The 27,200-nt window shown below is 44.0% G+C and overlaps 1 protein-coding gene across 3 annotated transcripts in view; it reads right to left on the bottom strand.

Moving 5' to 3' along the window:
* METTL15 (methyltransferase 15, mitochondrial 12S rRNA N4-cytidine) overlaps positions 1–27,200 on the bottom strand; it is a 102,398-nt gene that overhangs the window by 3,413 nt on the left and 71,785 nt on the right. For all 3 annotated transcript variants that reach the window (XM_080983735.1, XM_080983737.1, XM_080983736.1), the window contains 2 exons: positions 23,383–23,574; positions 21,052–21,230 (listed from right to left, as the gene is read on the bottom strand). In XM_080983735.1, the coding sequence (XP_080839861.1) occupies positions 21,052–21,230; positions 23,383–23,574 (371 nt within the window). The remainder of the gene's footprint in view (positions 1–21,051; positions 21,231–23,382; positions 23,575–27,200) is intronic.

Raw genomic sequence — 27,200 nt, 5'->3', positions numbered from 1 at the left:
AGTTGTGGATATGCCTGGAAGCGAAAGGAAAGTCCAATGCTGTAAAGAAAAATATTGCATAGGAACCTGGAATGTAAGAACCATGAACCTGGGTAAGTTGGATGTGGTCAAAAATGAGATGGCAAGAATAAATATTGACATCCTGGGCATCAGTGAACTAAAATGGACGGGAATGGGCGAATTCAGTTAGGATGACCATCATATCTTCTATTGTGGGCAAGAATCCCGTAAAAGAAATGGAGTGGCCCTCATAGTCAACAAAAGAGTGGTGAAAGCTGTACTGGGATGCAATCTCAAAAATGATAGAATGATCTCGATATGAATCCAAGGCAGACCTTTTAACATCACAGTAATCCAAGTTTATGCACCAACCACTGGTGCTGAAGAAACTGAAATTGAGCAATTCTATGAAGACTTACAACACCTTATAGAAATGACACCAAAGAAGGATGTTCTTCTCATTATAGGGGATTGGAATGCTAAAGTAGGGAGTCAAGAGATAAAAGGAACAACTGGCAAGTTTGGCCTTGGAGTTCAAAACGAAGCAGGGCAAAGGCTAATAGAGTTCTGCCAAGAGAACAAGCTGGTCATCACAAACACTCTTTTCCAACAACACAAGAGACGACTCTACACATGGACATCACCAGATGGGCAGCATCGAAATCAGATTGATTATATTCTCTGCAGCCAAAGATGGAGAAGCTCTATACAGTCAGCAAAAACAAGACCTGGAGCTGACTGTGGCTCAGATCATCAGCTTCTTATAGCAAAATTCAAGCTTAAACTGAAGAAAGTAGGAAAAACCACTGGGCCAGTAAGATACAATCTAAGTCAAATCCCTTATGAATACACAGTGGAAGTGAGGAACAGGTTTAAGGATTTAGATTTGGTGGACAGAGTGCCTGAAGAACTATGGTTGGAGGCTCGTAACATTATACAGGAGGCAGCAACTAAAACCATCCCAATGAAAAGGAAATGCAAGAAAGCAAAGTGGCTGTCCAACGAGGCCTTACAAATAGCGGGGGAGAGAAGGCAAGCAAAATGCGAGGGAGATAGTGAAAGATACAGGAAATTGAATGCAGATTTCCAAAAAATAGCAAGGAGAGACAAGAAGGCCTTCTTAAACGAGCAATGCAAAGAAATAGAGGAAAACAATAAAGTGGGAAAAACCAGAGATCTGTTCAAGAAAATTGGAGATATGAAAGGAACATTTCGTACCAAGATTACCATAATAAAAGACAAAAGTGGAAAGGACCTAACAGAAGCAGAAGACATCAAGAAGAGGTGGCAAGAATACACAGAGGAACTATACCAGAAAGAAACGGATGTTTCGTATACCCCAGGTAGTGTGGTTGCTGACCTTGAGCCAGACATCCTGGAGAGTGAAGTCAAATGGGCCTTAGAAAGCACTGCTAATAACAAGGCCAGTGGAAGTGATGATATTCCAGCTGAACTATTTGAAATTTTAAAAGATGATGCTGTTAAGGTGCTACACTCAATATGCCAGCAAATTTGGAAAACTCAGCAGTGGCCAGAGGATTGGAGAAGATCAGTCTACATCCCAATCCCCAAGAAGGGCAGTGTCAAAGAATGCTCCAACTACCGCACAATTGCACTCATTTCACACGCTAGCAAGGTTATGCTTAAAATTCTACAAGGCAGGCTTAAGCAGTATGTGGACCGAGAACTCCCAGAAGTGCAAGCTGGATTTTGAAGGGGCAGAGGAACCAGAGACCAAATTGCAAACATGCGCTGGATTATGGAGAAAGCTAGAGAGTTCCAGAAAGACATCTACTTCTGCTTCATTGACTATGCAAAAGCCTTTGACCACAGCAAACTATGGCAAGTTCTTAAAGAAATGGGAGTGCCTGATCACCTCATCTGTCTCCTGAGAAATCTCTATGTGGGACAAGAAGCTACAGTTAGAACTGGATATGGAACAACTGATTGGTTCAAAATTGGGAAAGGAGTATGACAAGGCTGTATATTGTCTCCCTGCTTATTTAACTTATATGCAGAATTCATCATGCGAAAGGCTGGGCTGGAAGAATCCCAAGCCGGAATTAAGATCGCCGGAAGAAATATCAACAACCTCAGATATGCAGATGATACAAACTTGATGGCAGAAAGTGAAGAGGAATTAAAGAACCTTTTAATGAGGGTGAAAGAGGACAGCGTAAAATATGGTCTGAAGCTCAACATCAAAAAAACGAAGATCATGGCCACTGGTCCCATCACCTCCTGGCAAATAGAAGGGGAAGAAATGGAGGCAGTGAGAGATTTTACTTTCTTGGGCTCCATGATCACTGCAGATGGTGACAGCAGCCACGAAATTAAAAGACGCCTGCTCCTTGGGAGAAAGGCGATGGCAAACCTAGACAGCATCTTAAAAAGCAGAGACATCACCTTGCCAACAAAGGTCCGTATAGTTAAAGCCATGGTTTTCCCAGTAGTGATGTATGGAAGTGAGAGCTGGGCCATAAAGAAGGCTGATCGCCGAAGAATGGATGCTTTTGAATTATGGTGCTGGAGGAGACTCTTGAGAGTCCCATGGACTTCAAGAAGATCCAACCTCTCCATTCTTAAGGAAATCAGCTCTGAGTGCTCACTGGAAGGACAGATCATGAAGCTGAGACTCCAATACTTTGGCCACCTCATGAGAAGAGAAGACTCCCTGGAAAAGACCCTGCTGTTGGGAAAGATTGAGGGCACAAGGAGAAGGGGATGACAGAGGACGAGATGGCTAGACAGTGTTCTCAAAGCTACAAACATGAGTCTGACCAAACTGCGGAAGACAATGGAAGACAGGTGTGCCTGGCGTGCTCTGGTGCATGGGGTCACGAAGAGTCGGACACGACTAAACGACTAAACAACAACAACAGTAGGAGATGGGTGATTGACTCAATGGGTATAGTAAACCTGTGGACGACTGTTAACAACTGCAATTAGTCCTACAGGAAAAAGCAAGGGATAGTATGCAGATGACCAAACACTGCTTTAGCATGTGTAGTTAGACAAGAATCCAATATCTCTATTCAGACCAGGTCATTCGTCAACAGGTGTGCATGAACACAAAAGCTTATACCCAGAACAAACTTAAGTTGTGCTCTAAGGTGCTACTGGACAATTTTTTTATTTTCAATATCTGTGAGGCAAAATATTTAAGGCCCATATTGCATCAGGCTGTGGCCATCCAAATTTTTGCACTGCAACAGTGTATTAATTTCTATAATAATGCCATGTTTGGAGGTAAGAGAAAACATAGCAAGCACTCCCTGCTCTTCTCACTGCTATTCATCTAATTTCAGTTGCTGCAACATTTGAATCTGCTTCCTACATTGTTCTGCCACATTGCCTGTTAAGCATCCACACTGGCGCCTCACATCTTTGGAACCAGCAGGGCTGCAGCATGGCGCCACAATCCCGCAGAAACCATTTCCAATGGCAGCCATGAATCTGAAATAATGTTTAAATTGGTTAAAGGAGCTATAAAATGATGTCCCTTGATCCACGGGTTACGTATTCACCAAAGGTGGTGGCTGTAATCCAGCAGAGCAAATGAACCACATCTGCACAAACAGAGGGATTGCTTTCTTCTTATTTTTTTGGCAAAGCAGCCCATCCCACCCACCACATCACACACCACTTTGAAATCAGGGGAATGATGGATCTTCAGTCACTCTGCCTTCCAGACTACCCTCTCTGCCCCTTTGGCTCCACAGAATGGATCCTAGGCATTTACATGAAAGCATGTATTGTCATCTTCCACTTGCCTACTAGTTAAAAGCAAATGGAAGAATCAGCTAGGAACTTTTTTTTGGGTTAACACACATTATTTATGATCTTGGATGTATTTATGGCATCCAGTCTCTTATTTTATGTACTTGGATAGAATAAAGAAACAGACAAAAGGAAAATCCAGCACACTGTGTATAGAAGGCCGACACCTGAGCCAAGCAAAGAGATCTGGGGGAAAAGATATATGGCAAGACATATGTCTTCTTATGTCGAATAAATCTAAAAATATACCTTCATTTATAGGTTAAATCCTTCATCTTAATGAAAAAAGCAATTCTTCCATATACTGTAAAGCTCACTGTGGTAAGCACTTAAATGAGTAACTATAAACAGTACCAGTGTGGTCAATGCTCTTATGGTATTCTTTGATAAAGATGAAACAATGTGCTTAAAACCTGAATATGAAGGGAAATCTCTCCTTTGTGCACGTCCCTTGTTCCTTTAGAAGAAAATTGTGAAGTCATGCCCTCACAAGCAAGGAACCACTCCTGGGTCTCTCTCTACTTGTGGCCTTCCTAGAAACATCCAGCTGACTACTCATGTAAACTACTCATGTAAACAGAATACTAAACTAGATGGATCCTTGGTTTGATCCACCAGGGTTCTTATGCATTTTGCCTGGCTTGGCAATTCCCATAGGAAGGAATTGCTTCCTCTCACCTCCTTTTGGGCAGCCTTGTTAACATCAAACCTCTCCATTTTGAAGGAAATCAGCTCTGAGGGCTCACTGAAAGGACAGATCCTGAAGCTGAGGCTCCAATACTTTGGCCACCTCATGAGAAGAGAAGACTCCCTGGAAAAGACCCTGACGCTGGGAAAGATTGAGGGCACTAGGAGAAGGGGACAACAGAGGATGAGATGGTTGGACAGTGTTCTTGAAGCTACCAGCATGAGTTTGACCAAACCGCGGGAGGCAGTGGAAGACAGGAGTGCCTGGCGTGCTCTAATCCATGGGGTCACGAAGAGTCGGACACAACTAAATGACTAAACAATAAGAACAAAATTAACATCACCTCTCATCAAGAACATAATCAGTATTGGATTTGAACTGCCTGTCACAACTTTAAATTTGAATTACTGAACTGGCGGGTCCAACAACAGATAAAACATCTACAAGGAAAGAACATGCTCTATATCTTGGATCCAGAATAGCTGTTCTACAAATGGTTGTCACTGAAGCTTTCTCGCAGCTAATTGAGCATGGTGATCTGCAGAGCTGATGGGGATGACATCTAGATTAGCCACCCTGAGCAAGCAAATGAAAAGTCGAGGTACAATTTGTTATGATTGAGTTTAAAGAAGAACGGATGAATTTGAGGACCAGAGCCCTATCTGAATTGGAAAAGGAAAGCTTGACAGAGTTTCAGGAGGTGACAGGACTAACATTGGTTGAGAAAGAGAGGTATTTGGGGGTTAGTATGACCGCCAAAAATGTGAATCTGCTTAAGGATAACTGTGAAGGATGTTGGATTGACGAGAAGGGGGATTTGGAAATATGGACAAATCAGAAGTTGTTATTGTTGGGCCGAGTTATTGTGGTGGGGATGAGGGCTGCTGTGTTGCTGGGGATGTTGCTTTTGTTTCAAACATTGCAAGCTTTGGATGGGACGGAGGATTTCAGGAGGTGGCAGAGGGATGCTCCTAGAGTTGTTTGGCAGGGCAGGAAGCTTCGAGTAAAACTTAAGATATTGATGGATGCCAAAGAAGGAGGTGGACCTGCCCTGCCAGACCTTTAAACTTCGTTGTGATCCATCTGCTTTTTGCTGGTTGAGAGAATGGTTGCTTTTTGAAAACAAGTGTGGGACAATGGCATATGAAGTTGATGGACTATATGGAATTGGCGGAAATGACTGGCAAGATCCGAGACCAGGGTGAAGAGTCGGTGGAAGAAGATTGGAAAAAGTTTAAAGACTATTTATAGAAATATTGTAAAATTAAGGAATGTTAGAAAAATGTTGGAATGAAATTACATGGCTTTAGTAGAAATGTCATAAAGAATTAAGTATAAACAGATTAATAGAAAATTAAAGGAAAAGTATGGTAAGAATGTGTTAAGATAATTATAGAACAGAAAACAGAGTAAGATGGAAAGGAATTGCTGAAACAAGTAATAGAAGTAGAATACAAAAAGGGAGGTGTGAGGAGGTCGCTGGAAATAAGTGAATGAAATATAAGATACTGAAAATGTTTGAGGTGTTTTTAAATTGTTTTTTGTTTGTTTTGTTAGTCCATGTAGCGTTTTTGTATTGTAATTGTATTGTTTTTTTCTCTTTTTTCTTTTTTTTTGTCTGTAGTGTTGTGTTGGAAATGTTGAAAAAGTAATAAATATCATTTAAAAAAAAGGAAAAAAAGAAAAGTCAAGGTACAATTTATTCTTATGAATGAACAGAGTGACTGTGGCAGAAAGTTCATGATAGATTAGATCTTTCTCAGGTAGTCATCTGGACCATCAAAAACGAGATGATGACCACTCGGTGGCTTGCTGTTACCAATCTACCAGGCGCTTAGTGGATTGAACTGCTCATGCTTGTTTCAACTTAAACACCAGAGCTTGAGAAGAGTCCATAGATGTACCTTTCACATTTTCTTGTTTAGTTTTGTTGGATATTGTGATGGGATGATGAGCTGCTTGTGCGTAAAATCGTATCCCCTCAGAGTTTGTTCAAGTCCACAAACCTCTGTCTGTGACGGAGCCCCTCAGACATGGCTCCTCTAGTCACTAGCAGATTCCGACAGTGGTTGCTTTCGGAATCGCTTCCAACATAAAAGCTCCTTAACGGAAACACGTCCTCTGGACTCTCTACGTGACAGTTTCCGGCGAGGAGTGGGTGTCCCTACAGGAGGTCCTGAAACCTCCCCACTGTTTTCGCTGGAAGTGTCTCTGAGCCATCCCTCCAGCTCACTTTCCCTCAGCTCACCTCCTCTCCCCCTACTGGTTCCCTCTTCAGCTGCTGAGTCTCTCCCAACCTGTGTGAGCCCTTTCACCTCCCTTCCTTCCGATGGCAGTTCCCTGACATCCACCTCCCCTCCAGGGCCCCCTTCACCCCCTCCCGCCCCCTCCTCTACGGGCGGTGAGGAGGCAAAACCCCGGAATGAACTTCCTTCATCTTCCGATGTCTCGAACACTTCTCTCCACCTGTTGCGGTTCCTGGTCTCGAAGTACTCCTCCTCCTCAGAGTCCATCTCCCCTTCCCCTTCCGAGTCCGGGAATCCTTCCAACTCCTCCTCCTCATCGGTGGTCCCAAAGTATTCCCTCCGGAATCCCTCTCCACAGGCTGAGGTTTCCTTGGGAACCTTTGATGGAACGTTTCTATCAATACCTCGTCATTGATATCTTCTGCCATTACCCAAGTGTTTTCTGACTCCGGTTCTCCTTCCCACGCTACCAAATACTCCACCTGATCCCCCTTCCACCTGGCGTCGAGGATTTCTGCCACATGGCTGCTGCATTCTCTTTCTTCTATGACCGGTCCCCGAGTGGCCATCCCTTCTCGTCCCCCCTCATACGGTGACAGTAACGACCTGTGAAATACTGGGTGCAGTTTCATGTGGTTGGGTAACCGGAGCCTGAAAGCCACTGGGTTGACCTGTTGAATGACCTCAAAGGGACCCAATCTCCTGGGTCTTAATTTCTTACAACCTCCTTTGAACGGCAACCCTTGGGTTGACAGCCACACCCTATCTCCCACCCTTATGGTTTCACCTTCCCTTCGGTTCTTGTCTGCCTGCCTCTTGTATTCTTCCTTCGCCCTTTCTAAGTTGAGTTGGAGCTGACGATGGATTGCTTCCATTTCTTCTACAAAATGCTCGGCTTCCGGGACGCTCCATCTCTCCCCTTCTCCCCCTGGGAAAGCCCTGGGATGACACCCATAATTAGCCAAGAAGGGGCTCATCCCTGTGGACACATTCTCGGCATTGTTGTAGGCAAATTCCGCCAGCGCCAACTTTTCTACCCAGTCATTCTCTCTGTCATTGACATAACACCTCAGGTATTGCTGGAGGACACCGTTTGCTCTTTCCGCCTGCCCGTTGGTTTCAGGGTGCCGGGCAGTCGAAAAGTTGACCTCCACCTGCAGTAAGCTCATGAGCTTCCTCCAGAACCTGGAAGTAAATTGTTTTCCTCGGTCTGAGACCACCCTCAATGGCACCCCGTGCAACCTAAAAATGTGTTCTACAAATAACTTCGCTGTCTCTTCCGCCGTGACTGCATGCGAGCAGGCTACAAAGTGGCACATCTTTGTTAGTAGGTCTACCACCACCATGATGGCTGTTTTCCCCTTGGACTTCGGCAGATCAGTCATAAAATCTATCGACACTGCCTCCCAAGGTCGTTCTGGGGTTGGTAAGGGTTCTAATAGCCCCGCCGGCGCCCGCCTCTCCCCTTTGGCTCGCTGGCATTGCTCGCACCCTCTTACATACTCCCGTACATCTTCCCTCACCTTAGGCCACCAAAATTCCCTGGTGACCAACCACATGGTTTTGTGTTGTCCAAAATGCCCCGCCGTGGGGCTGTCGTGCAACTGCTTGAGTACCCTCCCCCTTAAGTCTCCTTCAGGGATATACAGTGCCCCTTTGTAATACAAAGCTCCATTTCTTTCCTCGAAACCCCCTGGTTCCTCTCCCTCACCCCTAAGACCTCTGAGCTTATTCTGGGCGTATTCATCATTCTCTGTTTCCTCTACCAGTTCTCTGTGTCCCACCAATGCCGCCCCACACACCCAGCGGTCCTCTGGAATGACATGTCTCTCTTCGGGTGCTCCCTCCCCCTCCAAATATTCAGGTTTGCGTGAGAGAGCGTCCGCCCTAATGTTCTCTGGGCCTGGCACGTAACAAATCTCAAAGTTAAATTTGGAGAACTCCTGGGCCCATCTCACTTGCCGTTGGTTGAGCACTCGTGCCGTCCTCCAATACTCTAGGTTCTTGTGGTCAGTGCACACTTGCACCTTATGTTGTGCGCCAATTAGCAGGTGCCTCCATCTCCGGAATGCCTCATGAATGGCGAGTAGTTCTCGGTCATACACCGTGTAGTTCCTCTCGGATTTGTTCAGCTTTCGCGAAAAAAAGGCACACGGTCTCCACTCTGACTCCTCCTTCCCTGGCTGCAGAAGCACCGCCCCAATCGCTCTGTCTGATGCGTCAGTTTCCACTCTCATCGGTTTTTGTAAATCCACATGCAGGAGTTGTTCTTCCGAGGCGAAGGCCCTTTTTAGTTCCTCAAATGCTCGCTCCGCCTCCTCAGTCCAAACGAACTTCTTCTTACTGCTGAGACAGTCCGTAATGGGCGCCGTCAGGTGGGCAAAGTTTCGGATGAACTTACGATAGAAGTTCCCAAATCCTAGGAACCTCTGCACATCCTTCCTTGTTTTGGGTGTTTTCCATTCCAGCACCGCCTGGACCTTGCCGGGATCCATGGCCAATCCCTTGTCTGACAGGCGATACCCCAGGAATTCCACCTCCTTGGTATGAAACTGACACTTCTCCAGTTTCACCCACAGCTGGTTGGCTTGCAGCCTGCTCAACACTTCTCTGACGTCTCTCACATGCTGCTCCTCATTCTCAGAATACACCAACACGTCGTCTAAGGCGGCCACACAATTCTTGTAAAGCAAAGGCCCCAGGACGTGGTTCATAAACGATTGAAAGCACGCGGAGCCTGCTTGTAGGCCGAAGGGCATAACGAGATATTCAAATGCCCCTAAAGGGGTGAACATGGTGGTTTTCCATTCATCCCCCTTCCTTATTCGTATCAGGTTGTACGCCCCCCTTAGGTCCAGCTTTGTGAAAATCTTTCCCTTCCGCACCCTTGTCAAAATGTCGTCAATCCTGGGCATAGGGAAGGCCACTGGTTCTGACACTGCGTTCAAGGCCCTGAAGTCACACACCAGCCTCGGCTTGTCCGTGTTTTTTTTATCCACAAAAAACACTGGGCTGCCCCCCACCGCCCTGGACTCTCTGATGAACCCTCTCTTCAGGTTCTTGTCAATGAACTCCCTTAGCTCCTGCATCTCTCTGTCTGACATGGCGTACAGCTTGCCTACAGGGAGCTGTGCCCCAGGGAGTAAATTGATTTGACAGTCAAAGGGTCTATGCGGGGGTAGTTGGTCAGCTTCCCTTTCACTGAAGACGTCGCGGAGATCTGCGTATTGTCGTGGTACCTTCACGTTCTCCGTTACTTCAGTCCCTGCTAGGGTGGCTTGGGCCCCTGCCAAACCCTTTCCCTCTTTGCAGTGTTCTAAGCAATGTGCTGAACCAAAAGAAACCACTCTCTGATGCCAGCCCACCAGCGGATCATGTAACGCTAGCCAGCTCATCCCCAATATAATGGGAGCTCCTCCCAAGGTGGCCACATTAAACACTATCAGTTCGGTGTGCCTTGCCACCTTCATTATCATTGGGACGGTCTGCAAGCTGACTTCTCCTCCCAACAGCTCCCTGCCATCGATCGTGGTCACCTGCAGGGGGTTGCTTAAAGGGATCGTCTGTATCTGGTGTTCAGCTGCAAACTCTTTGCTCATGAAATTGCAGGAGCTGCCTGAGTCCAACAGCGCCTTTATCTTTAGAGGGTGTCCGTTTGGCAGCTCTAGCGCCACTTCTATCACTAGGGCGGGTTTAGGAGGTTCTGGCGTGGGCACTTTCACTGCTCTTTGGCCTGGCTGCTGTGCCCCGACGGTGGCAGCCAGGCGTTGGCTTTTACTTGCTCCGGTATTTCTTCCTCTCTTCCCTCCACAGCTCCCACCATCCCTTGCCATTCCTTCCTCTGGGGGCAGACTCTGGCAAAGTGACCTGGCTGTTGGCAGAGATAGCATTTCCGGGCGCCTTTTCCCTCCTTCTTTCCCCCCTCACTGGGCTTTGAAACTGCGCGCGCGCTGTTCCGATTTCCATCGGCTCTGCCGGCGGGAAAGTTGGCTCTGGAATGTCTGGAATGCGGAACTCCTTCCAACGTTCCCCCTTCCCTTCCCGCCTCTCCAATGCTCTCGCCTCCTGGCGCGCTCCTATGGTCAGCGCAGATTTGGTCAGCTGGTCCATAGAATCCGCCCTGGGGCCCCGGGAAAGTTCGTCTTTCACAGCCGAAGAAAGCCCTTCTTCAAATAGCATTTGAATAGGTTCCGCCGATAAGTCCCACCCCAATCTGTGAACCAGCATGGTGAACTCAGTCCAGGACTCACGGACAGATCGGCTCCCCTGTTTGCAAGCCATTAACTGTCTGCGCACCACTCCCTGCTCAATATCGCTGGAAAACATCAGATCCATGGCGCGAAAGAACTTCATCGTGTCCTTTAGGACGTCACTATTCGCTGCCATCAGGGGTCTAACCCAGTCTCTCGCCCCCTTTTCAAGATGCCCAATCACGAAAGCCACTCGTGATTCCTCGTCAGGGAATTCATCAAACTGCAGATTGAGGGCATATTGCATCTCTGTCCGAAAGGCATGATAGTCTTTGGGCTCCCCCCCAAACTTCTGCACCAATCCTGGTACCTTTCTGGCGAGCTGGGTGGCTTTCCCCTTTTTGTCTGCATCCTGAGCCCTCCTCTCCTCAAGCCTCGCCGTCTGCAGCGCTAGCTGGACCTCCAACGCCCGGTACCTTTCTTCCAGGCTTGGACCCGCTCCAGCTCCTGCTTCTCCGGTTCCGGCTGGGTTGCTCATGATGCCTTCTCCTGCACAAGCTGCTTTCAAAGACTGTCGGAATGCTGTGATGGGATGATGAGCTGCTTGTGCGTAAAATCGTATCCCCTCAGAGTTTGTTCAAGTCCACAAACCTCTGTCTGTGACGGAGCCCCTCAGACATGGCTCCTCTAGTCACTAGCAGATTCCGACAGTGGTTGCTTTCGGAATCGCTTCCAACATAAAAGCTCCTTAACGGAAACACGTCTTCTGGACTCTCTACGTGACAGTTTCCGGCGAGGAGTGGGTGTCCCTACAGGAGGTCCTGAAACCTCCCCACTGTTTTCGCTGGAAGTGTCTCTGAGCCATCCCTCCAGCTCACTTTCCCTCAGCTCACCTCCTCTCCCCCTACTGGTTCCCTCTTCAGCTGCTGAGTCTCTCCCAACCTGTGTGAGCCCTTTCACCTCCCTTCCTTCCGATGGCAGTTCCCTGACAGATATTTCTCAATATTTATGTAGCCTGGGGAGGTATACAAAAGAAGCTGCTCATGTGCACACTCAACCCTTGTCCTTCCAAGTTTTCATGAACAGCTAGAGGCAGACTAGCTGAGTGGAAGGGTGGTTAATGATGTGGTTCCTGTAAACTTAAAACAGGCTTCTTCAAACACTTCTGAAGCAGCTCCCTCTTGGTTCTACCATGTAGGATAAATTCCAGCTGGACTCAAACATTCCATCCCTGAGAAAGGTGCTCAGATTTTAGGAGGCCTTTCAATATTGTCTATATTTAGGCCTTTCAGTTCTAGATGTGGATTTTCTATATTTAGGCCTAATATTGGAATGGAAACAGCCTCAGTATCAATGACTGATGACCTTTGCCAAGAAGTACATACCTATCAGTTGTACTAGATCTGTCAGCAGCTTTAAATACCATGATATCCATCTGAATCGCTTAGCAAAAGTGGGACTTTGCTTTAAAATGTTATTCAGGTCCCGGACAGCTGACTGCAAAAGGTGGTGGTGGGAGAACTCTTCTCAACACATTACCCATTGGCCTCTGGCTTCCCCTCAGGGTTCCATCTTACATGAAACCATTAAGAGATTTAGAGAAGTGTCACCAATATGCAGATGATGCACAGTTCTATCTTCTTTCCATCTATAGATACTATTGCCATTGTAAATAAGTGCCCGGGACAGTAATGGACTGGCTACCAAACTGAAGCCTTGTCTAGACAAGACAGGTCTTATGGGTCCATAAGACTGCTGATCCATGAATAATGATTTAATTAGTGTTTGTTGGGATTTTACTTCCCTTAAGGACACAAAATGTTCTCAATGGAATGCTTTTGCTCACCTTAGGTTGCTGCACCAAATATTTCCATTCCTGGAGATTGTAGATTGGCTATGGGAATATCTTTCTTAGTTACATCATGTCTAGACTACTGGAATGCAGCCTATGTAGGTTGCCTTTGAAAAAATATCCAAAAACTTACAACTGATCCAGAATATGAAAGCTGCATTTGTTAATGGGAGCTACCTATCACAAGCATCTGCACTGGCTTTTAGTTTGTTTCGGTCCCCAATTCAAAATTCTATTAATGACCTGTAAAGTCATGTATGATTTGGGCCAGTATATCCAAAGAACTACTTTTTCTTGTATGAACCTACTTGCTTTATTAAGATCATCATCATAGGTTCTCATATCCTATACATATTATCCTTTTGACTGTGACCAGGGAGACCTCACTGTAGTCATGCTAAGGTTCCAGAATTCCCTTCCTAGGAAACCTTGTCTCGGCATTTTGGTGGCTGGCAAAAATCATCCTTCTTAGAAAAGCCTCTGGCTAAGATGCTTTTTATGCTACAAAGATTTAGTGTCGGTTGTAATCATCATCTTCCGCTGCTTTTACAAGGATGTTTTTATAGATTATGCTTTAGCTCACTGTTTTATGCCCCTTAAGTTTTGTAATGTTTGTTTAATGTTTCATTGTTTTAATAATGATGTTGTAAGCTGTCTTGACTATTCTTAGGAAAAGTAGGTACAAAAATTTTAAATAAATATGTTTATCTCTGCAGGGGTCTGCCAGGAGAAAAAACAACAGAAAGAATTTAGTAGTGTATTCCTTCTATCCTGTTTTAATTGGACTAGCCCAGCCAGGAAGAGATGTATGTTATTTCATTCTTAATCATTTAAACGGAGGAACATTTGTGGATCCGGGGGGGTGGGGGGAATCCATCATGTTCTGACCTTTCCACAAAAAAGAATTGCCAATGGAAGAAAAATCTTGCTTGGTAACAGTCTTTACTACGGATAATAATAGAACAAAATTTGTATGGGAAGCATGCAAAATAGATTTCATTCATAAAAAAACCCATGCTTCTGGCAAGATGAATGATTTAAAATCCCAAGGAGAGAAATTATCCTTTTTTAGTTTTGGGATACCCTGATGTTGCTTACACTATTGAAAATCTAATAGATTCACATGTTAAAATGCATTGAAACTTTAAGCTTCAGAATGAAATTAGCAACGTGCAGTGCCTGCCAATGGGCAGCATTCAAGTCCCCTGTGAGACAGAGTGTGTGGCAGACTTCAAAAATTAATTCTGAGCGGGCACCTGTTTACAGGAATTTCCTGTTGGATCTGAATCACATTTAATAAGTTTCAATGACGCAGCTTATGTCCTTTTGTCTAGGCTTTCTTAATAAATGTGGATGTATATCATATATCCATCTGAAACTCAAGCAATATTACATATTTCAAGACATTAGTTAAGTGTCTGTGGACTTAGATAGATCTGGATAAACTAGATTTACCTACCAAGATTCTTTTTAATTGCCTTTTTGGCCCATAAACTTACGTTCTCATCAAGAGAATCTTAAAGGCTTACATAATCTTACTTGTCTGTGAACAAGTCACAAATCTAAATGAAAGCAAGTGGAAAAAAGTCACGAAAGCTATCAGTTAACAAGGAACACCAGCCACCAAAAGGAAAGATCAGAAGGAGTTGAGGGAAGAACAGGGCCAGTCCTACCATTAGGTGGAGTGAGACAATTGCCTCAGGCAGCAGTTACTAGGGGGCAGTTACCTGAGCCCCCTGGCCATTTCCCTCTGTGTCACTGTGGCATCATACACCCCTAAACTAGCCTGATGCACTCAGATATACTGGCAGACATATTTCATTGTCAGAAGTAAAGTAAGATTCAACTGCTAGTCCAGTCAGCTTCTGTACATGGAATGAGGAGACTATTTTGCCCTTTGCCTTAGGAAGTAAAATGTCTTGGTTTGGCCCTGCGGAAGAATACAATAGGTACACTGAGATGTCCAATCTTTTTGTATCATTAGACAACACCTAGATGTTAGCAGATGTATCAGGGCTCATGACTATGACTTGCGAATGAGTAAGATAAAAGACTGTGTCACTAGTCCAGCACAGTAGTTTAGTAGTGACTAATAATAATAATAATAATAAATTTTATTTATATCCCGCCCTCCCCAACCGAAGCCGGGCTCAGGGCGGCTAACAACAATCAAATAATCAAAAAATCAAATAATCACACAATCTAAAAATATTTCATTATAAAAATTAATTAAATCAAATTGATGGCAACCAATTAAGCAAAGTTCTATGCAGGTTGCCAGAGGAGGGAGTCAGGCTGCGCCCTGATCAAAGGCCTGGCGGAACAACTCTGTCTTGCAGGCCCTGCGGAAAGATGTCAAGTCCCGCAGGGCCCTAGTCTCTTGTGACAGAGCATTCCACCAGATTGGAGCCACAGCCGAGAAGGCCCTGGCTCTAGTTGAGGCCAGCCTAACCTCTCTGAGGCCTGGGACCTTGAGGATGTTATTATTTGCAGACCGTAGGTTTCTCTGTGGGGCATACCAGGAGAGGCGGTCCCGTAGGTACGAGGGTCCTAGGCCGTATAGGGCTTTAAAGGTTAAAACCAGCACCTTAAACCTGATCCTGTACTCCACCGGGAGCCAGTGCAGCTGGTGTAGTACCGGATGAATGTGATCTCGCAGCGAAGACCCCATAAGGAGTCTCGCCGCGGCTGGACTGCACCCGCGGCATTCTGCACCCGCTGGAGTGCATTCTGCACCCGCTGGAGTCTCGCCGCGGCATTCTGCACCCGCTGGAGTGCATCTTATATAATCTGACTAATGCTTACAAAGGGATGACCTTCCCTTCCACAGGAACAAAGAAAAACAAAATGCAAAACAACTGAGCAATAGCAATAAAGATAAAGAAATCCTGGAGGGCCTGCAGTGCTGAGATTTCTGCCTTTGTAAAAGGCCCATCTGCCCTTGTTTTCGATGTACCGTATTTTTCGCTCTATAACACGCACCTGACCATAACACGCACATCGTTTTTAGAGGAGGAAAACAAGGGAAAAAACATTCTGAATGAAACAGTGGATGTATCATTTTTGTGCTTCATGCTGTGGCCACAGACATGTGATCTGGTGGTGAATTTGGGGTGACCCAATGCAAAAATCCTGAGAATCCCTGTGGATCCATGCTTTGTAACCACGTTTTTGCACCATTGCAGCCCCAGGCAACAGTGGGTGCGTGATTTGGGGGGGGGGGCAGGCTGTAGCCATGGACATGCTATGTGCTCTGATGGTGAATTTGGGGTGACCCAATGCAAAGATCCTGAGGATCCATGTGGATCCATGCTTTGTAACCACGTTTTAAGTGGGGAGGGAAGGAAAAACACAGAAGGGACAAGGAGCACGAGAGGGGTGTGCAGAGAAGCAGCTGGCTAAGAATGCAGGAGAGGGGTATAATGGGAGGGAGGAAAGGAAGGCAAAAGTTTCCACCCACCCACCCACCCAGCTCGCGCTCTCTCTCTCCCACCTGCATGTTTTCCGGCTGCCTGATATATATTTTTTTAATTGCCTTGACAGAAGAAAGCATTTTAACTGCATTAAGAACTATTTAGCAGCAAAACCTAAGCTTTGCCATCCCTTAAGAGGTACAGACACTGTAATCTTCCAGATCGCATGAATTTACAGGCAAAACACTGTTTAAGGATTTCATCCTTTTAAATGGAAGAAAGCATATTTGAATGCTGTGTGTCCTCAAAAACAAAAGCAGGAAGTCAAATCAGAATTTTAAGCTGAACCTGTAATCTCTCTTCCCTTCACAAACATTGTTCCCTCCGGAGCATGGAGAGGAATTAGAAGGAAGGACGCTCTGCTTTCCCCTCTGCTTGCCTGGAGGGGAGGGGCTTTCCCTGCTCTTTGTTCCGTTTGAGCAAACACAGCAACGAAACAGAGAGGGTGGGCAGTAAGACCCTGAGGCAGAATGCAGGAAAGCAGCCGCTTCCTCTTTTCAGGTTTCCCTTCTCCGAGACACGATTTGATTTTTGCCTGATTTTTGCCTCCACTCGCGCCATTCGGCTCCAGGGACCACACATTCGCTCAATAACACGCACAGACATTTCCCCTTCCTTTTTAGGAGGAAAAATCTGCATGTTATAGAGAGAAAAATACGGTAGGTTTGGAGTGCTGTCACACCTCGCCCTTACTGTACTGCCCAAAGCGGCGGCAGCACCACACAGACAGAGGGGGCCTGGCAACTCATAACATCTGGGATTGACTACTAGCATGCACTGTATAGGGGGCTGCTCCTGAAGACCTGTCAGAGCCTTCAGTTGGTTCAAAAATAAAAATGCATCTGCTCAGCAGTGGGGTGGCATGAGTTATATGAAACAATCTCGTCCCAATTCTGACATGGTGTCAATGAATTCCTGTGTGTTTTGAGTACAATTCAGAGTGATGGCATTTACCTAGAGAGCCCTATATTTGGGAGAGAGATTTCTCAAGCCCTGTTTGTGCTTTGAATGTACAGTGGTACCTCGGGTTTCATACACTTCAGGTTACAGACTCCCCTAACCCAGAAATATTACCTCGGGTTAAGAACTTTGCTTCAGGATGAGAACAGAAATCGTGCTCCGGCGGCGCGGCGGCAGCAGGAGGTCCCATTAGCTAAAGTGGTGCTTCAGGTTAAGAACTGTTTCAGCTTAAGAACGGACCTCCGGAATGAATAAAGTACTTAACCCAAGGTACCACTGTGTATGGTAGGATTCTTCACTGAGTCCTCCTGCTTGGGGAGTAACTGGAATGCTCCCTCCCTTCCTTCACAATGCCTGATGCCTACAGCCCTTACCTCTCAGGGACAGGTAAAAACTTTTTATCCAACCAGGCATTTTATAATTCTGTATACAGTTGTATCTTGGTTGTAGAACGCCCTGGAACTCACACGTTTTGGCTCCCAAATGCTGCAAACCCAGAAGTGATTGTTCCGGTTTGCAAATGTTCTTTTGGAATCCGAATGTCCGGCGGGGCCAATCAGAAGCTGTGATTTAGTTTCCAAACGTTTTGGAAGTCGAACGGACTTCCAGAACAGATTCTGTTCGACTTCCAAGGTATGACTGTATTGCTGTTTTCAGTACTGGAACTTTACTGGAACTGTTTTACCTTCTCTGTGCAGTCTTTAGCTTTTGCAGTTATATATGTGTGTGGGGGGGTATGGTTTCTACTGTCATTTTTTCAAAGCTACTTCAAACAATTCTGAAAAGGTGGTGTACAAATCTATTTAATAATAATACACAGCAACAGCACAGGTCTTTCCATTAGCCCTTTGAATGTAAAGTTGAGTTAAAGTTTTACAAGAGAGTTTGCTTCGTGTATAAGCACAGAATCAAGTATTAAAAGTTTAAGGGACAAGTCACCTCCTATTCTGCGATAAATGATCAACCAGCAGATGGCAATGTCCATTCTCCAGTAGCTTTGGAATGCCCAAGTTCCTATAGTCTCTGCACCTTGACAGCCAATAAAAGGTTTACTCTAGGCATCATCCCTGCCATTTCATCACAGCTAGCTCCTCAGACCATTGTTGGGGCAAACATAACCCATAAGGGTAATTGTAAAGGTATTTGTCTGGACAGGTACTTTGTGCTCCGAGAATGCAGGGTTGCTGACTGGGAAGGGGGAATGTATTTTATGTATTACGTTTATATTTCAATGCAAAACCTTTAGAATGCCCTCAGTGTAAAGTGGCATATATCCAAAGTATTCTGCAAATGGCCCTTGCTCTGTATTGTCCTGCCCCAGGGATGATGAAAAGGTTCAGAAAATGTTTTAGCTATCTGGCCAAAAAGTTTGATATTATGCTGGTGGAACTTTTTCCTGCTTCTCTGCAGAGAATTTATTTATATTGACAATTTATATACTGCTTAACTACAGTTGTCACTAAGTGGTGTACTCAGTACAGATAAAAAATAAATTAAAACTGTAAAATCACAATACAGTTAAAATGCCTACTGGAATAAAAAAGTAGGCACTTGAAGTTCAACATGGTGGGGCCCATAATACCTGAATGCACAGCTCTTAATGGGTACCAGTTGTGCATTTGAGCCATGGGAGACCACTAACAAAGACTCCTCCAAAGACCTTAATGACCAGGCAGAATAACTTATCAAAGGGGAGAGGTAAACGTTACAGTTCACCAGGATGGTTTGAACACCTTACAGTTGAAATTTATGACGTCTCTATGGCCATTCCTTAAATGGTGGATGAGTTATAGTAAAGGTAGCACTGCAAACATGGCCCCTGTAAAATTTAAGAGGTCTTTTACTGAATCGTGTGAATCATTGTTCTTGCTGTATCAAAGTTGTCACAGTCATGTAACTGTGGACTTAGGAAAAGGCTTAAAGGCAATCTATACCGTCTGACAGATCATCTATACCAAGCATCCTCAAAATTTAACAATTCTAATTACTCACTTTGGTTTGCTCACTGCAATGTGTAACCTTCCAGATAAAACTGTATTGACCACCTGATAGAAACTACAGTGAAGAACTTCTATCCTGGGATACAAAGACAAAACAGCTTTCTCTAGGAGCCAAAGTGCAGTGGCATACATGTGCTGTGTGCAAAAAATCTACCGTTGGCACCTTCACTTACAAGAACCTGAACTAGCACAGGTGAGAAAGTTACTGCCAGAAACTCTAGAAAGCTGTTGCCAGCCAGTGTAGACTGGGCTTGATGGATCAATGGTTTGCTTCAGTAAAAAGCAGCTTCATATATTCATTCACAACACTCCTAGGAACATGATGATGGCTGAATTTAGCAAACTATCACATGTTCATGTGATGCTTTCTTTGGCCAAATGATACAAAAATGAGAGTGTTCACTCACTCAACTCATTAAAAACTTGCACAGTGAAATAGTTGAAAGATGGCATTGTTGTGCATTGCAAGTTCTCCATGCACCCACACAGAGGCAGGCATCACTGTTTGCTCAATAATCCATAAGAAATGGACCACAACTTATTTGGAAGCTGTTTTTCAGCTGAAGTTCTCAGAAAGGCTTATAGAGTAAATAAAAAAAATCAGCATAAATGAGAAGTTCATTTTTTTTAAATGCAGCAAGATGTTAAAAAACAGAAAGTCTTGGTTAAAGGTTTTTCATGTGGCACCATGAAAAACAAAGATGGCGCCAGGCAAACCTCTCTGGGAAAGTAATTCCAGGGCAAGGTACCAGAACTGAAAAGGACTTGTCTTTGATCAACAGCCACTTTACTTAAGATAGTGGAGGGACTTTGAATCAGTACTCTGAGACCCACCTTAAAAGTCCAGGCAGATTTAAGGAGGAGCAGATGGTCCTTTAGGAATCTGGAAGGTTTCTGGAAACAGCTGCCAAGATTGTATGCCTCAATAAGCCCTCCCAAATTCACCTTGTTAGCATCGGTGAAATATTTCATTACTCTGAGCAGTACCTGTCAACCTAGCAGTTTGAAAGCACACTAGTGCAAATAGATAAATAGGCATCGCTGTGGCGGGAAGGTAAATGGTGTTTCCGTCACGGTGTTCTGTTGTGCCAGAAGCGGTTCAGTCATGCTGGTCACATGACCTGGAAAGCTGTCTGTGCACAAATGCCAGCTCCCTCAGTCTGAAAAACAAGATGAGTGTCGAAACCCCATAGTCACTTTTGACTGGACTTAATTGTCCAGGGGTCCTTTACTTTTTAAAATCAATAATGTCTACCTGTGTGTGCAATGGAAATACACTTGGGCAACAGGATTTCTGTTTTCTCCCCTCTCCAGCCTCTCTTACCCCCCCCCCCATCTGCTCTGCTGGGTCATCCAATCCTTCAGGGTATATTTTTGGGTGTGCAGATGGCTGCAGTGGGGAGCAGAAAATGGGGAAGACTCAGTGATTATGCCATGTTGGACCGCACCCTATTTCTACCGAATAGAGAAATCAGCTAGTAGACCCGTTATTTCACTAGGTGGGCAATTGCTTCTTCTTCCTTCGCAACTACATCCAATTGTGTGAAATTAAGACAGAAGCTTTGTTGTTTCGGGTAACTGAACGCTTCTCAACAATAGCGATAAAACAGATCCTTTGTTTTTGTCATCCAGGGTTTCACCTTGGTAGGCAAAATTAAAAACGTCTCCGTGTAAAGTCTATTATTAAACTAATCAGCATCCAACATTATAAAAAAGATAGAGCATATGGAAAAATAGCTGACATCAGAGCAGGATAGACAGGATTAGATCTTGCATGATTTCAAGTACAAATAGATCCCTCTGGGACTTAGTGGATTAATATTTTCTCTCTCTCAGACACTGCTTGGAATTAATGAGGGTACCTGCAACAATGCTGGCAAGCTGCTGAGTCCTGGTGATGGGGTAGATGCTGCGTGCCTGAACAACTGCTGAAGCTATTTTCTTGGCGTGCCTCTCCTCCCCGTATGTTCTCAGGATGGACGCAAGTGCCTGTTGATCTAAAGCATTCACAACATCAGCAGCGGTGGGCATGTCAGGATACCTACGCACAAGAACAGCCAATTAGTTCACTGACGTCAGCTTTCATTGACAAGGGGTGAAGCTTCACAGCATTGAGACATAAAGTCAAACACACATTCACTGCATGCAAGTGCTTCTGAGATTTCTCAATAAGAGGCAGAGATCATTTTAAAGCAGAAACAGCTCCTATCTTGTAAATCACCTCTTATTAATTCACATGGAGGCTTTCTCCCTCCAACCCTACCTCCTAACATTAATTAGCTATAAAGAGTAGTTGAGATGCCTTTTATCATAAACTTTAACATTATAGCAGTAGCTCAAATAAAATTCGAAAGACAAAACACTGCTAAGGCTGCCTTGGCTTGTATAATGCCAGGAGATGAACTCATTTTACAAGCAGATATTTTTCCAAGACATCACATTGCTTGATCTATTTCCTGATAAAAAAAAAGAGAACCTTAATCTCTGTGACCTTTTCCCTCACATCTGGTGTTATGAAAAATGATCTTCTGTGAGGTATTTAACGATCACTTAAAGGTCTCTCAATTCAGAAATGGTCTCTCTTTTAGAAGAAAGGTAGTAGAAATGATCAGCCTGGATAACACTCCCAGAACATAAGGGAGAAACCAGCATTTCTTTCATTTGCCTTTTTGGAATGATGTGAGGGATTTTATGTATCAGCAGCAGCAGCAGAGACTGATTCAGAGTCCTGTGTGCTCATCACAGGCAAGGGATTTTGTTATAAACATTAGACCACCCAAATCCACAAGAAACAGTACAATCAGGTTGTACAATAGTACAAACTTAAGCGAGATTTATTGACCTGAACCAATGTGACAATTTAGACACCAGAAAAACGTTGTGAGGCAAAGAAGTTTGTGTGCTTTAAGATTTCCCCCCACCACTGTTCCAAAATGCTGGGGGCAGGGAGGATCTTCAGAATTATAGATCTCCCAGAAACTGCAAAGTTAGGAGACCATTGAATCAAAAATTATTATTTGTATTGCTTCTTTATTTGGATTATTTCATTTTACCTCATTAAAAAAAACCAACCACACACACACTGTGTTATCAAATTTCTACAGGACTAAAGTATATTTCTTTCTTTCTTTTGGAGGTCAGGGGTTGATTGTGCTTTGAGTGACAGGAAATCTGTCAAGCCCCTTAGCAATCTCATTTAATGGTTAATCATTCTTAAGAGAAATATACATGACTGATTTCAAGTGTAATTTATACGGATCTTGGCTTAGGTTATGCTTTTCCTGGCTATATTAATTTGCATTTTTAATACCACAGACACTCTGATGATTTTTATATACAGAGCTTCTGGAAATATTTTTTGACTAAAATCTTTAAAAGTGGTCTCTAATATATTCAGACATTCTATCTGCTCTATCAATCTGTGCATCAGACACCAAAGTTCTGCCAGTACTGAAGCCATCGGAATTGTACTAGCTCATTGCCATTGTAAACTATAGATGTTCCACTTGGCTCATCTAACAGTAGGTTCAATGCAATACTGATTCTAGAATACTTTTTAATGAAGTGTATTTATTGTTGAAGACACTTGGCAGGTTATACACAGCTGCTATACATTCAGTAAAATGTACAGCCACACAATGTAATACTCCAGTTTTCCACACTGACACTAGTAGGCAACAGTTATCTATGTGGGGCCATTTCAAAATGGGCAATGCCTTGAAGTCAGTTTTAATTCAGAAGCTTAAGGAGTTTTTGTTTTTATTGTTTACAATTCCAAGAAACCACCTGGAAGAAAAGCATAATTGATTTAATCAAAAGGAGAGGAAAGATGCATAGATAGGAATTGCCTCATTGGTCATACTCCAGCGAATCTTTCACATACATTTCAGTTCTGTGTTCCATATGGTTTGCTGTTGCTGTCATCAACCATAGTTTCTATTTTAAATGCCAGACTTAAAATCCACGCGTTTGCAAACATTTGTAACAAGCCAATAAGCAAAACAAACACTGGCACTAAGGCCTACACACTGAACATTAGGGAAAGTATTCTGCCATGGGGGGCGGGGAGATGATTTATGGTGCATATGCAGAGGTAAATATGGGGATTTGCAACATGAAACGGAAATTAAATTCAGCATGCTAGTGAAAAATTGATTTCTTGTTAAAGAAAGAAATGTTTTATCAATATGTACCTGCCACCATCCATCCTCATGTCCAAAGGACCATCTTTTCTTAGGGAAAAACCTCTTTCTGGAGTATCAAGTTGCATCGAAGAGCAACCAGCATCCAAAAGAACTCCATCCAGACTCCCTGGCTGCACTCCAGCCAAGGTTAACAAGGCTTCTGCTTGACTAAACTGTCCAAGAAGAGCTTGGATTTGTTGCCTACAAGAAAAAAAGAAGAGAAAATAATATATATATAGTTAGCAGAAGGATAGCAATGCTTAACTTAATTTCCTCCTGGATCCCTGTGCATATAATCAGCAACTCCTTCATCCGAAGTCAGCAGCATTGTGACTGGAATGTCTATTCTCATTGCAATCTGGTATGCTTACTTGGATAAGAACCTAACAGAAGTTCAAAAACCGTTTAAGTCTTTGTTCTACCTATGAAAAAATTAAAATGCAACACTAGTGCCCTATGATATAAAACATGGGTAGGCAAACTAAGGCCCGGGGGCCGTATCCGGCCCAATTGCCTTCTAAATCCAGCCTGCGGACAGTCCGGGAATCAGCATGTTTTTACATGAGTAGAATGTGTGCTTTTATTTAAAATGCATCTCTGGGTTATTTGCAGGGCATAGGAATTCATTCATTTTTCTCTCTCTTCAAAATATAGTCCACCCCCCACCGCAAGGTCTGAGGGACAGTGGACCGGCCCCCTGCTGAAAAAGTTTGCTGACTCCTGATATAAAATAAGACCACAGATGGCTGCTTTATGTGTCAAAATACATGGGTGTGTAACTTTTTTAGTTCTAAAGAAGGAAATTAAACTCAGAGTTGCTGTTTGATCTCTTAAATCCACACTGTTGCTTTATTAAAGCATAGCTCTTGCAACATCAAGAGAAACAGTGATTGTCCCAAGTGAACACATTGCTTCCTCAACTGGTGCACACATTTTGTCAAGATCACCAAGGTGAATGAAATAACTCCCAGAGGTACACAATGAACCTAACCACCAAAGGTCTACTCATAAATTAACAGCCTTGCTACTGCTGCCAGATCAATACCTGAATGAGGCTACGTGGAGGCATTTTTCAACTGGTTAATTGAGAAGTTGGGTGTGTGGGAAGGAAATTGGATTGAATGATGTGGTGTTCAGGGGCCTGTCAGAATGTGTCAGGGGGTACAAGTGTCAATTAGGGATGGACAAGCAAGTGAAAGGTATGTTCAACAGAAATAGAGCACAACTTTTCATTCTCAAGGTGTCTTGTTATCATTTCCCATTTATTTAGTTTTAAAAGACTATGTTCTACCCCACCCGGAGGGAAACTAGACTGATCTGTGTCTGGTTAAGAAAATCTGATGACATCTAAGCTCTGAAGAAAGTAAAATGGATGTGCAGCAATTCAAGGTCCTTAGCACATTATTATTTTTCCATAATTCACCTCTTTCCCCAGAAGACTCATAAAATCCTTGAGTAGTAGTATTTCTACTTTTCAAATGGGAAACTGTATGAGACAAAGGATGCAATTTTAAGTGAGCTGCCCAAGGATGAATAGTAATGATGATAAAATTGGATTGGCATTTAGGATATTCACAACCCAAGGGTTTATAACTATAAACATTGACTTTATCATAACCATCTTAGATATCCACACACACAATTTTTTTGGCCCTCGCCACTTTTTCCCTCCATTTTGCATAGCATCCACACTTGAATGGCATTCTATCTGAAATATTCAACTGATTCTTTTGCATTCCTTTTCTTTGCCTTTGTTCCTAATTCCTTTACATTAGGGCTTCTTCATTTTAAAGAAATATTTTAAACAAATTGCTGTTAAAATGTCTGTTGCTCCTGCTTTAACAATAATACTGCCTGTTGTGTAAAAGCCACAGAAATAAAGTGGGGGTGGGGACAGGTCTTTGCACCTACGATCACTTTCACAGCTATTGTTCGGCAGTTCATAGCAAGGGTAGGTAATTCCCAAATCACAGCATTCTATTCATGTCACTTGCTGCTTAATCTTAGCGGTTAACTGCTGCCTGCCAACACTAGCAACCCAAAGTGTTTCGCTTAATGTAAGGAACATGCCAAAAGTCAATGCTTTCGAAAAGAAGCTTATTTCCAAACTTCAAACAGAAAGGTCTATTTACAGATTCAGCTTTTTTCCGTGAGATAGTTAACATGTATGCCTACAAGTGACAATTTGCATGGACACTCGCTTGGAAAGGGGCTCAGTCAACTGTTATACAGTGATTACTCTCAATCGCTAGCAATTCAGGATGGGTTTGAACAGGGCTAAAACTTCTACAGCCATTGACTTTCTGACAGAGCAGCTTCAATTATTATTTTTATTGAATAAAGACCAAGCCCTTGGGGGCGGGGCGGGAAATGTTTTTAAAAATTGGGAGGAGAAACTGGCATAGAAAGAAAGCCAGGAGTACATAGTTTGGGGGGAGGGGTTTTGGGGGGGAGAGTCCCATCAACTGCAAGAAGATCAAACCTCTCCATTCTGAAGGAAATCAGCCCTGAGTGCTCACTGGAAGGATAGATCCTGAAGCTGAGACTCCAATACTTTGGCCACCTCATGAGAAGAGAAGACTCCCTGGAAAAGACCCTGCTGTTGGGAAAGATGGAGGGCACAAGGAGAAGGGGACGACAGAGGAAGAGATGGTTGGACAGTGTTCTCAAAGCTACCAGCATGAGTCTGACCAAACTGCGGGAGGCAGTGGAAGACAGAAGTGCCTGGCGTGCTCTGGTCCATGGGGTCACGAAGAGTCGGACACGACTAAACGACTAAACAACAACAACAAATGGGGGGAAAGCAACTGGGCTGATTTTCAGTGATGCATGTGTGTGTGTGTGTGTGTGTGTGTGTGTGTAGGGGGTTTGTCTTCTAGTGATAGTGCACAAGCAACCAGCCACTTATTTCTGGATAAATGGTGTCAGTAGGGGATGATTTGCAGAGAACTGAGGGGGAGTTAACCCTTTCTTCCCTGCCCAACGTTTTCTCCTCAGCCAGTTTTAAACCCATGTCTGTGATGGGGCTAGAATCTAAATTGTGCAAAATTATTTGGGAAGGCTATGTTGCAAAGCAAATAATAAAAAAAAAGTGTTAGGGAGGGACAGGCCCACCACTTCCCAACTGCAAATGCCCCTTCTTCACCCCAAAGCAGCAGCCATTCCAGTTTAATGTTATAATGGGGCCCTCATAACTTGTAGTTCTAGCACCAGAGAAACACTCAAGTGGAATGTTCCTCTAGGTGCATTCACTTCAATTGGTTTTCCATTGTTACTGATGTTCACAGAAGAAGGTATTAACAGGCACCAGAAAACATGGTCTTTAGATTCAGCATTGTTAAGGGAACATTGAAAGAAGGTTCAAGAGAATTCTCATCCAGGCTTGTCAGAACTCAGTTCAAGTAGCCAATAGAAATGAGACTTAACCAAAACATTGCTTGATACTATGGATATGGGGATGACCAGAAAGAGAACTGTATTTAGGACACCCTGGGATACTATTCAAGGTACCAAGTAATCCAACTGTTTCAGTCACTACTGCTGAGCTTTTAAGCTGTCAGCTGGAACAGATCTGGTTGCAGACGTTAAGTTTCCCATTTATCTGGGAAACTTTCAGGGAAGCTGCATTGACTTCTTGAACAAAACTACAGCTTTCTTGGCCAATTTTTTTAAAATCTCAAGAGCTCTCGCTCTCTGTGTGTGTGTGTGTGAGAGAGAGAGAGAGAGAGAGAGAAAGAGAGAGAGATTGAGAGATTTGGACAGAAAGACACACATCAGTACCTCCCCTGCCCCACTTTGCTACCGAGCATCGAAAGTGTTTGTTTTTA

Source organism: Podarcis pityusensis (genome assembly GCF_964106645.2).
Source record: "Podarcis pityusensis genome assembly, chromosome: 1".
Lineage (NCBI taxonomy): Eukaryota > Metazoa > Chordata > Lepidosauria > Squamata > Lacertidae > Podarcis > Podarcis pityusensis.
This window is presented reverse-complemented; position numbering and strand designations above follow the sequence as displayed.